Source organism: Manacus candei, unplaced genomic scaffold (genome assembly GCF_025592945.1).
Source record: "Manacus candei isolate 608988 ecotype Guabito, Panama unplaced genomic scaffold, ASM2559294v1 h1tg000005l, whole genome shotgun sequence".
Classification (NCBI taxonomy): domain Eukaryota; kingdom Metazoa; phylum Chordata; class Aves; order Passeriformes; family Pipridae; genus Manacus; species Manacus candei.
In genome coordinates this window covers 22518782-22533094 of record NW_026138053.1, presented here as the reverse complement: position 1 = coordinate 22533094, position 14313 = coordinate 22518782, and the positions used below count along the sequence as shown (strand labels likewise).

The 14313-nt window shown below is 48.7% G+C and overlaps 1 protein-coding gene across 1 annotated transcript in view; it reads left to right on the top strand.

Annotated features, from left to right (window-relative positions):
- Positions 1-1616, top strand: part of PRRX1 (paired related homeobox 1) — a 36866-nt gene extending 35250 nt beyond the window's left edge. The window contains exon 4 of the mRNA XM_051807066.1: positions 1312-1616. Within this exon, the coding sequence (XP_051663026.1) occupies positions 1312-1450 (139 nt within the window). The 3' untranslated portion in view covers positions 1451-1616. The remainder of the gene's footprint in view (positions 1-1311) is intronic.
- The last annotated feature ends 12697 nt before the right edge of the window (positions 1617-14313 follow it).

Genomic DNA, 14313 nt, shown 5'->3' with positions numbered 1-14313 from the left:
CCTAAGAAAACAAGACTTGCAGTCGCGCTGTCAGCCCGCACTTCCCACTCCAGCAACCTTTGACTCCATGGGCCATTGAAAACCATATTTGAAAGGAGGATTTTAGGACTCAGGAACATGATGTTCCTCTGTGTTTCATGAAAGCAGACAGCTGAGTGGAGGAAGGAGAGTCTTATCTCTGCCTGAATGGGGCAGAGGAAGGGGCCAAAAGGGTAAATTCAGACCTTATTAGACCCTGAAGAGTCTCTGGAGCAACCCTCAAACTATTCTGATGTTTGGAGACAGCCTTCTTGGGTACTGCTCCTGGTAGAATAACTTGCTAAAAGAGGGTGTTTCTGAAGATTTTTGGTTTAGCAGAGGTTTCACTTGGCACCAGTAATTTCCCCCATACCTCTGGGGACTTGGGAGCCAGAGACTCATGGGAGTTTCAGTCCAGACCTGAGCTTACCTCCAGCAGAGCATTTGTGGTTTCCTCCTGAATGCACTGTCTGTGTTAAATGGGCATCTCTAGTTCGTGTGGTGATGGTCAACTGGTTTTGATCTGTGGATACATGTATAGGAAATGCAGCAGGTCAGACAGTGTGCTGGTTTGGAGGAGGAGGGGGGTTGCTTTTCACAGAAATCCCTGGGACACATGGGTTAAACAAGTTTTCAAGTAGTCTGGAAAACAGATTTGCAGGTTTTTTTGTAGGATAAGAAAAGAGTCAGAGGTTTTGGTTTAGCCTCTGCTGTCAGAAGTGATGGTTTTCATGAATAAAGTCATTATTTGAAGGGAGAAAAAGTGTTTCATGGTTGGATTTTTTTCCCTTAACCTTTAGGGCATCCTCTTTATGATCAGCTGAAGGTTTGAGGGGAAAAAAAAATGTGGAAATTTTCATTCCAAAAGGCTGAAACCAGAAAACATCAGAATTGTTGAAATGGGTTTTTCCCAGAGTGTTTCTTTAATGTAACATGTGTTTCAGAAGTGACGTGATTTCACAACCAATAAAACCAAAAATTGCTCTCATCAAAAAGGCACTGCTTCCAGTGGGAATACTTTTAAGGACAATGGTCTAACTGGCAGGCTGACCTCATTGTAAACCTTTTTTGTAGGGGGGTTAGAAAATAGGAAGTGGAAATTTTCCTGTTGACTTCAAGCGGCTTTGGGGCTGTCTGTCCCTGGGTCAGTGAACTGCAGCGGAAAGATTTACAGGGGTGTTAAATAAAGAGGAGTGGTAATTCCCTGCTGGCATCAGAAATTCATCCCACAGGTGTGGAAATCCCAGGGTTTGAGGCCACGTCTGATGTGGTGTTTCTCTTTCCATCCCACAGTGCCATGGCCACCTACTCCGCCACGTGTACCAACGCCAGCCCGGCGCAGGGCATGAACATGGCCAACAGTATTGCCAACCTGAGACTGAAGGCAAAGGAATATAGTTTACAGAGGAATCAGGTGCCCACAGTCAATTAACGACTGGAGGCAGCTGCCTTGCAGAAGGAGAAAATGCAACAGCGCCCGTCCTGCTTCGCAACTTGTCTGTGCTGAACTAAAAAAAACAAAAAAAAAAAAGAAAAAGAAAAAAAAAAACATAAAAAGAAAAGAAAATAAGAAAAAAAAAGAAGAAGAAGAAGAAAAACAGCCAACCCTCGCCCAGAACTGAACATGGGGAGCAAACTGAACCGCTCGTGAGTGACAAGGTTCCTCCTTCCTTTTGGGATAATGCCACCATTTTTTTTTTCTTGTTATTGTTGGGTTTATTGCTTCTGCTCAATATACTACGAGCTTCTTCAGTAAAGGACAGTCTCACCCTTGTTGGTTTCCATTTTTGTATGGGACTGCAAAAAGAAACCTCTGCCAGTCTCAGCCCAGGGACAAGTCCCACCACCACCGTGCTGAGATGCAAAGCTTGCTCCTCTCCCTGCTGCCCCAGCTCAACCGTGGAGAAGTTGCTTGGTCACCGCTTTCCATTGCATCCACCTGGCCCTCATCCCTCCATCCCTTGTACCACAGAGGCAGCACCATTAGTGATAGTCTGTGAGAAGCCTGTTAGTGCAACGAGATGGATTCATCCTGTCTGGGTTGCCTGGACCACTCCAAGGTGTGAGGAAGACCTCCTTGGGCTTCAGAGCACTTCGTTGCTTTGCTGGGTATTGCCAGCACTGCTGCCTCAAAAAGCCAAAGAGAGAAAAGCCAACGTGGGTGTGTGAACAGGGGGAGGGCAGCGGAGGGATCGCTCTGTAGTGCCAAGAATAGGACTGTTAGGACACTCCTTTCTATGCCTTACAGTTTGTGCCACAGGGAAAGGCGTTGTCCGGATGCATTTGTTTTATATATACTGTATATATTTATATATATAAGATAATACATGCAAGCTTGGTTGGTGTTTTTTATTAAACGAAATAAAATCCATTGAAAATGTTTGGGATGTTTGTGCTGCATCCAGGTCCCTGGAGCCAGGCATTGAAATTCCAGCCACAGCCTCTCCCCCCCTTGTCAGAGCTCTGCCCGGCAGCCTTGGGCAGCGCTGGAAGTGGCAGCTCATGTCCTCCCATGACAACCCCACAGAAGTGGTGCTGGAGGGAGCCACACTCCTTTGCAGATTTTCCCCACAGGCATTTGCAGCTTCCTAGAATACAACAAGGATCTCCTCTCCAATCAGATGGGTTCACGTGGTTCCTGAGAGCACAGAAGGACATCCCTATGGAAAGTCTCTGCCGGCCCCTCTGACAACAGGTGACGTCTCAGCATCCCACCAAAGACCTTATCACCCCCCACCTTCCCATAACACTGCCCAGTGGGGCTTGTCCTGTAGCCTTAACCACTCTCCTTTGCTCTCCCTGCCTGCTGTCCTCCCTCTGGGCTCTAATTAGGACCTAATTTTTTTCTCTCAATGAGGAGTAGAGGAGATGCAGGACAAAAGAGGTTTCTTCCATACAAACATCCTGAGGAAACTAGGATCTTTTATGTTGCTGGTGGTGTCTGCCTCTTTGAGGGAGGCAGGGGGCTTATTTATGACCTATAGCACTTGTGTCCAAACTTTGCCATGGAATAGTCTGACTGAAAGTAGAAGAGCTACTCTGTGGTCCAGACTGGACCATAAGGGAAGGAGAAGGAAACTCAGTTATGAGAGAGAGTTCTGGTACAGGAGCTTAGGTCTCCACCCTGGTTTGCTGCAGACACGCTGGGCATATGTAGATGTCTGACAGTGGGCTTTGATAGACTAAAACATCATGTTCAGGAAATGAGAAAGAAATCTCTTCAAAGTGAAGGTGAAAATTAAACTGGCAGAAGATGAATGGAAATCCAGCCAGAGTATTTGAGCTAACACTAGGAAAAAAGCCCCAAATCCAAACTTGAGTAAGTTGTGCCTGTGATTGTATGTGTTGCTGCTGGATTTTTTTTTTCTCCCTGTATGGGTATTTTTGAGGGGAAAAAAAAAAAAGAAGTTAAATTGTGATCAGGACAAAAAGCTGAAAGTCACAACCAGAACATCAGCAGGGACAGAGAGGCTGGGCAAGCACTGCATTTTAAGAAATCCATCATGTTTTATTTGATCCCTTTTTTGGTTTTCTGCAGTCTGGAGAACCTAACATCTCTAAATATTTCTATCATGAGTAGTGTGGTTCCAGCTCCTAGAGCCAAGTGATCATGTTGAAAATCTCAGCCTGCACTTAGAAACTCACTCCTGATTGCTGTGCCTACACAAACAGAGGAACTATTAAAGAACATGTCCTGCATAAGCAGAAAGGACACAGTGCCTTGCAATGTTACTCAGAGGTTGACCTGGTTGTTGAGTGCCTTAAACTGGTGCTCTCCCCTCTCCTTGCCTTGCTGCCCTTCTCCACAATCCACCAACATCCCAGCAGTGACAGTGGCCTGGATGAGCTCCCCTGGCCTTCCCCAAGTGTTCACCCTGGAAGCTCTTTCCTTCAGCGAGTTTCAGCTCTTTCCTTCAGTGTCTTGGTGGCCTTTTGGCTTTCCCCTTGTCTTTGCCCACCTTTTCTGCAGTAGGAAAATCACCTTGAGCAGCTTTTTTTTTTGTTGCCTGTATACAGACACCTCTTTCTGAAGTTAGCAAGGAGACAGTTCAGAGAGCATGAAGCTCCTGGTACCCCATCACCCATCCATGGACCAAGACACCCATCCCCACACTGTGATGTTCACATGAGGGGGCCACATAAACATCTGTGCAAACCCACCTTCAGCCTCCTCACTATATTTGTGTGAGGAATGGAATTGTCTGGCACAAGCTGCTCCTGTGGGAAGGTTGTGCAAGCTTTTGACTTCCAGTTTGAGTTGGGTCTTGCCTTGTTTCGGGCCCGTTGGTCAGGGATGTCCTCAGGTGAACTGGGCTGTTCTCAGTTCAGATGAGAGCTTTTACATCACCTTTGGGCTGGGTGATGGGTGACCCAATAATTAGGTTTTTTACATGGATTTACTAAACAGAGTCCAGCCAGATGAAGGGGGAGGTTTTGGTGTTTGTTTCTTAATTGCTGGTGATCTCAGCCAACAGGCAGCGTCTTGTTGTCTATCAAGCCAAAGCAAAATTTTATAATTATGTGTGTTTAATCTGTATTTTATTAAAACATGTAAATACATGTGCAAATCAAGGGCCTTATCCTCAAAGCATGGAGTTCTCCAGGGTTTTAGTAGACTTTTGGTTGCAGCTCTAGGAGGTTGCCATGGTTACCACAGTTATCACTAGTTTTGGGTACCATTCGGGGAGAAAACGGTCTTGAGACACATTTCTCTCACCAGCTCTGTACAAATGCTGTTTTCTCAGGCTCCCCCTTTCTCAATAGGTGGCTGATTCTCTCTAAGTGGGATTTTTGAGCATGACAGGGATGGATGATTGATGAGGCTGTTGGAGCTTGACGCGTGAAGCCACGGGATTCCCAGATGGAAGTGTATCCTGTAAATTATCTCTTGCTTTGTGATGTAAAATGTACAGTGTTTACACTAGAATAGAAATGATCATTTTCAATAAAAGGGGGAAAAGACTCCCCAGTCCTTTCTATAAGCTGCCACATCTGTGTCCTGTGTTGCTGCCCCGAGGTGTCCTCCAGTGTTCACTGGGGTTGGGAATATGCAGGAGCCTTGTGTGGGGAAACGGGGGGACTGGGGCTGCCTGCCCCAGGCAGCAAATGAGAGGAAAAGGATTGAGTCCCTTCTGTGCAGGGAGCAGTCAGGGGTGGGCTCATGAGGGAAATCCCTCCACTGCAAAGCAAGGGAGGTGGTCAGAAGGAGCTCAGAGGGTAATGAGGGCTAATTAGCACAGGCTTTTAAAGTAGGGATGGGGCAGGTGCTGGTGTGGGGGTTTTTTTGCCTGAAGACACTAAGCTGGGCTGGAGCTGGTGAGCTGTGCTTCAGTACTTGGGTCTCTGCTGGGAGCTGCAGTTGGGTGGGGGAAGGATGCTGGGTGTCTGGGGCTGGTGGGCTTCTGTGACTTCCCTTCTTGGTCACTAAGTGATTCATTTGAATTTCAGCCAAATGTTGGGAATCAGGAGTGTATCTGGGCTGGCCTCCTGTTTCCCTGCTGATCTGGCTTCTGACCCTCCATGGGCAGTCAAATTTCAGCAGCCCAGTCCACAGAGAGACCTCCTTAAGAGGAGATGGGTATCTCTGCAGTGCCCTCAGCAGCGAGCCAAGCTTGCACTCCTTGCAAAGCTGATCGTTCACTCTGCTGAAGCTGAAATAATATCGCTCACTTACTATTTCTTGGTTGCCAAAATAAGTAGGCTTGTAAACAGCATGGCTTCCAAGCTGATTTTGAGACTGGAGTGGCTTGGACTGAGTTGAAACAAGCCTTGGATGTCCATCCAGACCTCCAGCTGGCTCACCTGAGCTCCCTTTGGGTAGGTGTCCATCTCCCCACCTGGCACTGCTGTGCTGTAGCTCCTCACCTGATGGCTCCAGCTCTCAGTTTGGCTTGGATTTTCCAGCAGGACCAATAAAATCCATGGCAGAAGCAGGGTATGGTGGGCTCCTCACACGCAGCTGCTGCAGGATCTCCTGAACACGCATTACACATGTGTAGTATTCCCACCACGGAAGGAGATACCTAATTCACTTGGGCTGCTTCTTTACAGGAAAGTCCTATCTCCTGCTTACAGCTGAGTGACAGGGAAAGCCCCTGGGTGGTTCTATGGGGGCTTTACTGTTCAGCTTTCCCCACTTCTGCCCCTCCAGAGAGATCCCAGGTGAGCAGGAGCAGCTGCCCAGTGGCTTGGTTGGGTCTCTGCAGCCTCAGTTTGAGGCTTAGCACTGCTCTTGGGCTCACCACCTTCTCTCTTGTGGCTTCCCCACCAGTGCTTTTTCTGCCCTTGGCTGCCTAATACACTTTTTCCTGCCTCTCAGTGAAGTGTGGCTCAAGTCAGGTGTTTTGTGTGTTTCTGCCTGAGGAAATAACATGAAGCAGCAAAATTCAGGAGAACAGGAGTGGGGAAACCCCAGTTCCTTTCACAAGCTAGCAGCACCTGTGTTTCCTACCAGCAGGTGGTTGGCACGTGCAGTGTGCGCTCGAGGGTGTTCAGAAATTGGGTCTAACCAAAAAAAAGTCTCTTTCTCTAAGGAAAGGCAGGCCAGCAGTCTCTTTTTGAGGGCTGGAGAGGACCATGTGCTATGCCCAAACCTTCTTCCATACCCCTGATATCTGCTTTTGGTCAGGAGGGTGTCTCTGAGGCTGCTGGGATTGTCCCAATTGGGGAACCCTGCCAAGGTTGTCACGTCATCCAAGAGCCAGGTGTTGGTTTTAAAATGAAGTTGAAAGGTAAGGGACTGTTCCCTCTTAAGATGGGGTTAGGAAATGGTGGGGCTGTGCCCTGTGCTCTCCTGCAGCCTCCCAGTTCACATGGTGGAGTCCTGAGGGTGATGCTGGGATAGAGCCTCAGGGTCTCCAGCTCCAAAGATAAAGCTGAAATGGCTTTGGTGGGGCAGGGGGATCAACATCTCCATGTCATGGCAGGGAAAGGTGCTGTGGGAGTTAACAGCAGGCTGAAGGGTGACAAATGGCAATCAGCATCTTATAATGTCTCATCCTCTTTGTCTTTTTTAATAACTCTCAAGATCAGAGTTACTCTTTCCAGCATCTTGGCCAAATTTTGCTCTCTGTCTAGCTGGAGTCCCTCACCAGTCTCGGACAGAGGCTGTTTTCCTTTGCTTCCTGCCTCTGCCTGTCCGAGCAATGCCAGATGTTGTCTCACAGCTGCTCTTTTCCAGCCCAGAGGTGGTTTCAGAGTGGGGCCAGGTGGAGCACTCCTTGTAAATGGGAGGGTACTAAAATTAGCCATGCTGTAAAACCATCTTGGGACACCACAGAGCCCCCCATCTCAGTGGCCAGGTGATGAGGTCAGTCCCACTTTCCCAAAAAGCAGCCACGTGAGAAGGAGATGAGCGCTCCTCCCCCAAGGAGCAGGGGAGGCAGTGAGCTTTCCTCGAGGGAAGTGGGATGTGAGGTTACACCACTGCTCCCTCTTCCCATCGTGGGGCTGGCACTGTGGATGCTCGCAGGAAAAACCTGTTCCCAGGTGGGAAAAGTCACACCGTGCTTCTGAGGTGGGTCCTCATAACGCTGCTGAGCTGACACAGTGCCTTTCCATCCATCCCATGTGCAGGTTTGGGACTGGCTTGGTGACACGTGTGGACTATGGGCCAATAAAAAGTGAAGGCAGGATTAAAGCAGCTCCAGAGTGTTCTTCATCCCCAGCTGTGAGGGGTGTGAGACAGCTAAGGGTCTCTTCTTCTTCCTCCCCAGGACAGTCAGCTCAGGAGGGAGCTGTCCTGCCTGGGAATCACCACTCAGCACAAACCAGAAGGGTGTGTGTTCGCCCAGGGGGGTGAGCCAGGTCCATCCCACAGTGGAATGAGGTGATTCCCACAGCTGGTGCTTTGCCTGTGGATTTGCACCCCACAAAACTGCCTGACTGTTGTAGCAGTGCTGTTAGAAATGATTTCTAGAGGAGCTGTGATGGAGAGTCTTCAGCAAACACGTGGGTGGATGGGACTGAGCTGAGGCTGGTCCTTTTGTGGAACTGGGAACTGAGCTTCTTCCAAGTCAGCCCCATCATTTCCTCCCTTGCCTCAGCAAGGAGATGTGAGTCTTGTAGATATGGGACCCTCAGGGAACAGGGGTATCTGGAGGAAAGTTGAGCTCTTTGCTCATCTGGCTCATGAGGGCTGGGTGGGACAGGGAGCTCTGTCACTTGCCCTCTCTGTCAGCAAAGCAGTGTCTTGTGGGAATCTTCAGCCCATCTCGGAGGGGCGGGACAGCAGCACCTCCCTGAACTGGCTGCAGGACAAAGACCTTCTGGACCATGTTAAGTCCTGATCTAAGAGGCAAGTACAGCTCTCCAGGCTGGCAGAAGATTTATCACCGTGGCTGAAGGCTGTATCTAAAGCTGGTTGAAAAATGGAGTTTCTTTTCCTGTGGCAGCTTCCAAGATTTCACATATTTGACTTCATCCCAAATCAGGCCATGGAGTGGAAATCTCTAAATAAACTGCCAGGAAAATGCAAGTATGTGCAGGCATGGCAGGAGAGCTGACACGATAGATTTTCCAGCCTTACTGAAGTGGAACATGTTGAGCTTTTGGAAAACCCACTCCAAGAAAACTGTTGCATTTTGGCAATGCCTGTCTTTGTGCCCTAAATGAAATGTCCAAGTGGGACGCTCCCCATCCTGAGCTTGGCAGGATATGGGCTGTTTCCTCCAGCATCTGTCATGGGCCAGTTCCAGGTGTCTCCTCAGACTGCCAGTGAGCCCTGTGGTCAGCCCAGAGGGATGGATCTTACCTGTCATGTCCACAATAAATGTGTGCACAGACAAAACTGCCTAGCAGATTCAAAGGATAATCCATGTGCCTTCTCCTTCCCCATCATCTGCTTCTTTTAAGGCCATGAGGACCCCACAGTGCCATCCAGACTGAGACTTGGGGCACGAAGGCCAGAAACCCAGGAGAATGGACTTCCCAAAATCACAGAAATCAGGGCTGGGAGTTACAGTGGTGTGGTTACTGCTTATTTTTGGCAATGCATGATACTTGATTTTTTTTTTCCCCCTTTGCAAACCATTTTTCAAGGTGGGATTTCACTGATGGAATGCAAATGTCCAAGAAGGTTTTCAGAGGCAAATGGGGGATTCCTTTCAATACAGTGACTTCCCTCTCACATGAAACCAGAGGTGAAGGTCCTAGAGGCACTGAGCACGTGCAGCAGTGATGCATCCCCCTACACCGTAGGGTGACTTCTCCCTCCCCAGTCAGCATCTGCTGTGCCCAACCTTGCTGTACCAAGGAGAGCTTGCTGGCCAAAAATGGCATCTTTGAATAATAAATAATAATAATAATCTGTCTTTAATTCCAACCCCCCTTTTTTTTCAGTGATGAATGGCTTCCATCACAGTGTGTGGAGGAGAAGCAGCTGTTGACGGGGGGCAGGGTGGCTTCTCTGGGGTTTATTGTTTTAATCGTGGCCTGAGTGAAAGTGACAGCCTGAAGATTAAATGTCTGCTGAAAGGAAATCATAACTCTGGGTGACTCCACTTAGCTCCACGCCTATTAAGAATGTATTTTTGTTGGACATGGAGGAACGTGGTTTCAACCAACTATGCACTTAAACGCCACTTCTGTCTGCGTTGATGCTGTTGGGTTTGCAAAATCTCTGGTGCCCTGGTTGGGAGTCCTTAGACCCACCTGGAGCCTTGTGTCAGAGCCTCTCCAGCCTCATCAGGTCTGTTTTCTCAGTGGATCTGTGCTGCACTTAGGAATGGAAGCCATGACACTGGATGGGGCTTTATAATCCCAAAGGAGACAAGGTGGGAAAGATGGTGAGCGTGAGTTCTGCTCCCCGTTCGAGGGAAAGGGCCCTCCCAGTGGGGGCAGAAGGATGCCAACAAATGGGGGGATGCACTGGGTGACACCTGGGCAGCTTGCACCCACCGTGTGACCATCCTCACTGGACACCTCTTGCTCTTCCCAGGCTCTCATGTCCATCTCTGGATGTCTGCAGCGCTCCGCACAAATAGACCCTGCTCTCACCCACTGCTGGCCCAGGGCTGGCACCAAAAGGTGCGTTTTGGGGCTGCGTGTCAGTGCACAGAATACCATGTCATGTCCTGATGATGATGGCCTTGGTGTTGGGTGCTGTAAAGCTGCAGGAGGTTGTCAGCCTACAGTGAGCATGGTCGTCCCACTGCCCCCCACCAGACCCCTGCACATCCTCTCTCCACAGCACAGATGGAGTTAAATGCTGCACGTTGCTGCAACGTGTTTCAGCTGGCGCATCTTTTATCCGAGCACCAGAAATACGAGGGAGAACAGTTAAAAATAGCAGCTCCCATGTTCCTGCAAAAAAAAAAAATGTTCTCGTGCTTTGCTGGCTGCAGCCGCTGTTATGAAACGAAATATTTCCCATCAACAGTCACGAGCCTTCAAGTCCAGGCTGCAATCCTGTTTATCACAATAAGAGCCCTTACCCAGAATAGAACAGGATTGGAATAGGAAAAACCAGCAAAGTTATTACTTTCCTAATTAAAAAAAAACCCACACCATAGGCCGCTAATGGTGCCAGAAGGTTTGCTCTCCTCCTGCTGGATGGGAGCCCTGGCAGCACCTTCACACCGTGGTCAATCTCCAGCCCCTGATGCTGCAGTGCAGGAGGCCAAGGTGGGTATGAGCAGGAATGTGTTGACCCCTGCACACAGCCCAAGGAAGCTGTTTGTGCAGGGTGAGTCCCGTTGAACAGCTTTCCCTTCGAGGAGGTGGCATTGCTGCGTGTGTGCAACCTCAGGTGAATTTTGCTGCATGTATTGGCTTTATTGAAACTAACAGGGGGAAGATGTTGAGCAACTGTTTAGAAAAGAAAAAAAAAAAAAAGCTTTTCCTGGCTGAAAAATACACTTAGTAAACAAATCCAAACTCTTTCAGAGAAGACATGTGAAATTCCCCTCCAAAACTCTTATGTATTCAAATGTCACTTTTTCAATGGATTCTAATCCTCATGATTTCTTTGATGCTGTGTGACTCTGCCTGTGCTTGTTTTTGCTGGGATATCATTTAGCTATGGATCACGAAAAAAGCAAAGCTTGAAGATGGTGGTGTGCTGGTCAGGATGGCAGCAGGGCTGTCCATGTCTTGTTATGAATGAGTAACAGGGATTGGTGATTAATGGCAATTCCCATGTTAACAATGAGTTGGAAGGAGCCGGGTGTCAAAGCATGGTTGTGCCACTTGTGAACCCAGGAGCACCCACTCCTGCTGCTGCCAGGGCCTGCTCAGAGCAGTTATTCCAAGAACTGAACAGCAAAGAGGGGAATTTTTGACTTTTTTATTCTCTTTCACTTCCTCTTGGTCATTTATAGGAGGTGACAGATGCTCTACTCCCTCTCTCATCATCTCAGCATTGCATGTATCCATCCTGATGTTGTATGAATGTGTCCAACCATATAACAGGGGATTTTCCTCCCAACTGAGTGAAGGATATGTGGACAATTCTGCCACCAATAAATACTACCCTCAAAAAAAAGGGCTGTTGAATGGAGTAACCAAAGCATGTCCTGGTCTCTGGATGAGACTGAATCAGTCATGGTGCTGCTTCCTTACAGGAAAATTGGTATTATTATTTGCAGCAGTAAAGACCAAACTGATCCTGATAACTGACAGGAGTGAAACATCTAAAGCTGGCTTAATTCTCATTAAACCTTCTCTGTTTTGTTCTACCACCATGGAAGCTGGAAAGCAAAGGTGATGCAGCTCCCAGCACTGTGGTCCTTCAGGTCAGCAGCTCCAATGCTCTGCTCCCAAGCCTTGTTTCTCCCTCCAGCACCTGCTTCTTGCAAAGTCAATCACTTTAATACGGTTATTTTAGTAATATGAATCTTGTCAATGATGTATGTCTAGGCTTGGACCCAGGAGGGAACAATTTCAACCCAAAGAAATTTGTCTTAGGAAGTATGTTTTCAGCTGGAACTTAAGGAAAAGCAATGCTCCCGGCGGAGAAAAGATCTCCTGAACTTGCTGGACATGAGGATTTGTTCCTAGCCAGCATCCCCTGGGAAAGCCCAGGCACAGAGGACCTGCCTGCAGAACTGCTCTGAAAAGCCACCTGCAACACTGAACTCAAGATTGATTGTGATGCAGCTTGTCCCAAACTCTCACTGTTTGCACTTAAATCGCAGAGTTGAGAAATGTTTGGGGTGCGACGGGGAGACATGGTCCTTCTCCATCCTTTGGAAGTGGGTGTCCTGTATCTCCACTGCTGCCTCCTGGGTTTCATCCCTGCTCCAGGCATTGTGCTGCTGCCTCCAGGCTGGTTGGGAACCTTTGCAAGGAAGCAGCCCCCCAGAAAGTACATGAGGTAGGTGACGGGGATGGTCTCCCTCCTGGGGGCTGGGCCGTGGTGAGTCCCAGACCAGCCTTCCTTGCCTGTCACAGAGCTGGAAGAAGGGAGGCACGTTACAAAACGTTTTCCATCACCAGGCAGCTGCCTTAGCCCTCGTGCTTAGTCATATTAACGAAAAATATTAGCAGGGCAATGTGTCAGCAGGTTACAACACTCCTGAACTTGGCCTCTCCGGGGCATTGTCCTTGGGCAGGAAGATGCAGTGATCTCTACGGCCCCGCTGGCACTTCCCATAACCCTACCTCTGACAGGCCCCATAAATCCCTCTCAGATTGCTGATGGGACATAAATCTACCCAAAACCACAGTGCTTACCTAACATTATTGCATTATTGAGACATAAATCCCACATCAGCTCAGTGAAATGTCTGTGGCTATCGAGTTAAACAAGTCAAGGCAGCTACTTAACTATTCCCAAGCATCAGCTTATTAAAATGCAGGCATGGAGCATATGAGGAGCAGCAGAGATATTTTCTGAGCAGTCGTTTATCACGCTTGTACAACAAGTCCTAAACAGGTCTATGGCTCATGGCTGTGCCTTTAATTTCCAGGAATGGAAAGATGGCCAGGAAGAGCAGATATGGGAGTGCCTGTTCAGGTGCAGGGTGGGGAGTTGGGGCATCAGACTAATTGCTGCAGAAAGGACCATTTTCCTGCTGCAGCCAGATGGTGCTATGGCATTTGCAGCTTCCACTTCTCAGTGAAGAGAAGGGAGCTTCCCTGGAGGGGAGTAGAGATATATATGCTTGGGAAGGAGGGGGGGACTATGAGAAGCAGGCAGCTCGGAAAACCCGGTGAGGTACAAGATGAAACACCGTGTACTGTTATGGTGAAGTAACAAATAATGGAGCTTTTTGACAGCTTCAGTGGGAAAAAAAAGAAAAAAAAATTCTTTCTGTGCTGTATTTTAGCATCCCTGTCTTGAGCTGGAATAGTCATGAATCTGCCCACAGAGCCAAGAGCAAGGATTTACAGCATTTCCTTCCTGTTACTCTCTCATTCGACCCACCATTACCCGTGACAGTGTCCTGGGTGTCGGTGGTGCCTGGTGGGTGCTCACAGGCTGTGATCAGGTTTCCCAGGAGCTGTTCCTTCTGCACGCCCTGGAAGCTGAGCCAGGACTGCAGAGCCTCTTTGTGCAACCATCCAGAGAGGTCTCCGTTCAGGAAAATTAATCAAGCCCGTCGCCAACTGGGACAACCCAATTACATTGTGTTTGCTTGAGGTCAGGGGCTGGGGAGGAGAAGATTTAAAGCCCCTTCCCTCCAGGATGTGAAGCTCCATGATTTGGCTGCTCCAGCGACTGTTACACTCTGTGAATGCGTGAAATGTCAGCATGGCTGCTCCGTATGGTCCATGTGATCCAGTGACGTGGGAGCGTCCATGGGCGGGTGCCTGAGTCAGCACCCAGAGCTGGGCCCGTGCCCAGCGTTTATGTAAACTCTGAACTGCCTTTGGCCGCCCAGCTGAGCTATAAATCTCCCGAGTAGCTCTTCCAAGGATGCGGATCTTTCCAGAGTAAGCTGGAGCTGGAAGCAGAGGGAGAACAAACCCGCCTGCCCATCGGTGCTGCGTGGACCTGGATGGAGCGACCTCCAGGGGGATGTACAAGGAGGTGCTGTCTTTGGAGAGTCTCCAGGGCTGGATTCAGGAGTGGTCCAAATACCTGCTTGGGATGTCTCAGGTAGAAAGCAGCATCCTATTAGGAGTCAACCCATCCCATCCCCAAAAGGCCACAATTTCAAAGTGAGCACTCGCACGTGTAAGCTGTCAAACCCAATAAATTCTTGTCTTTCATCTCCAGCGATGCCATGCTCCTCTCAAAAAATATTTGCAAAGTTATTGGAAGATCTCAAGAGGTCAACCCACCAGTTAACCTGCTCAGTAGCATATCCAAAATATGCAGAGCCAGGTAATCAAAACGTTTTGTGACCTCAG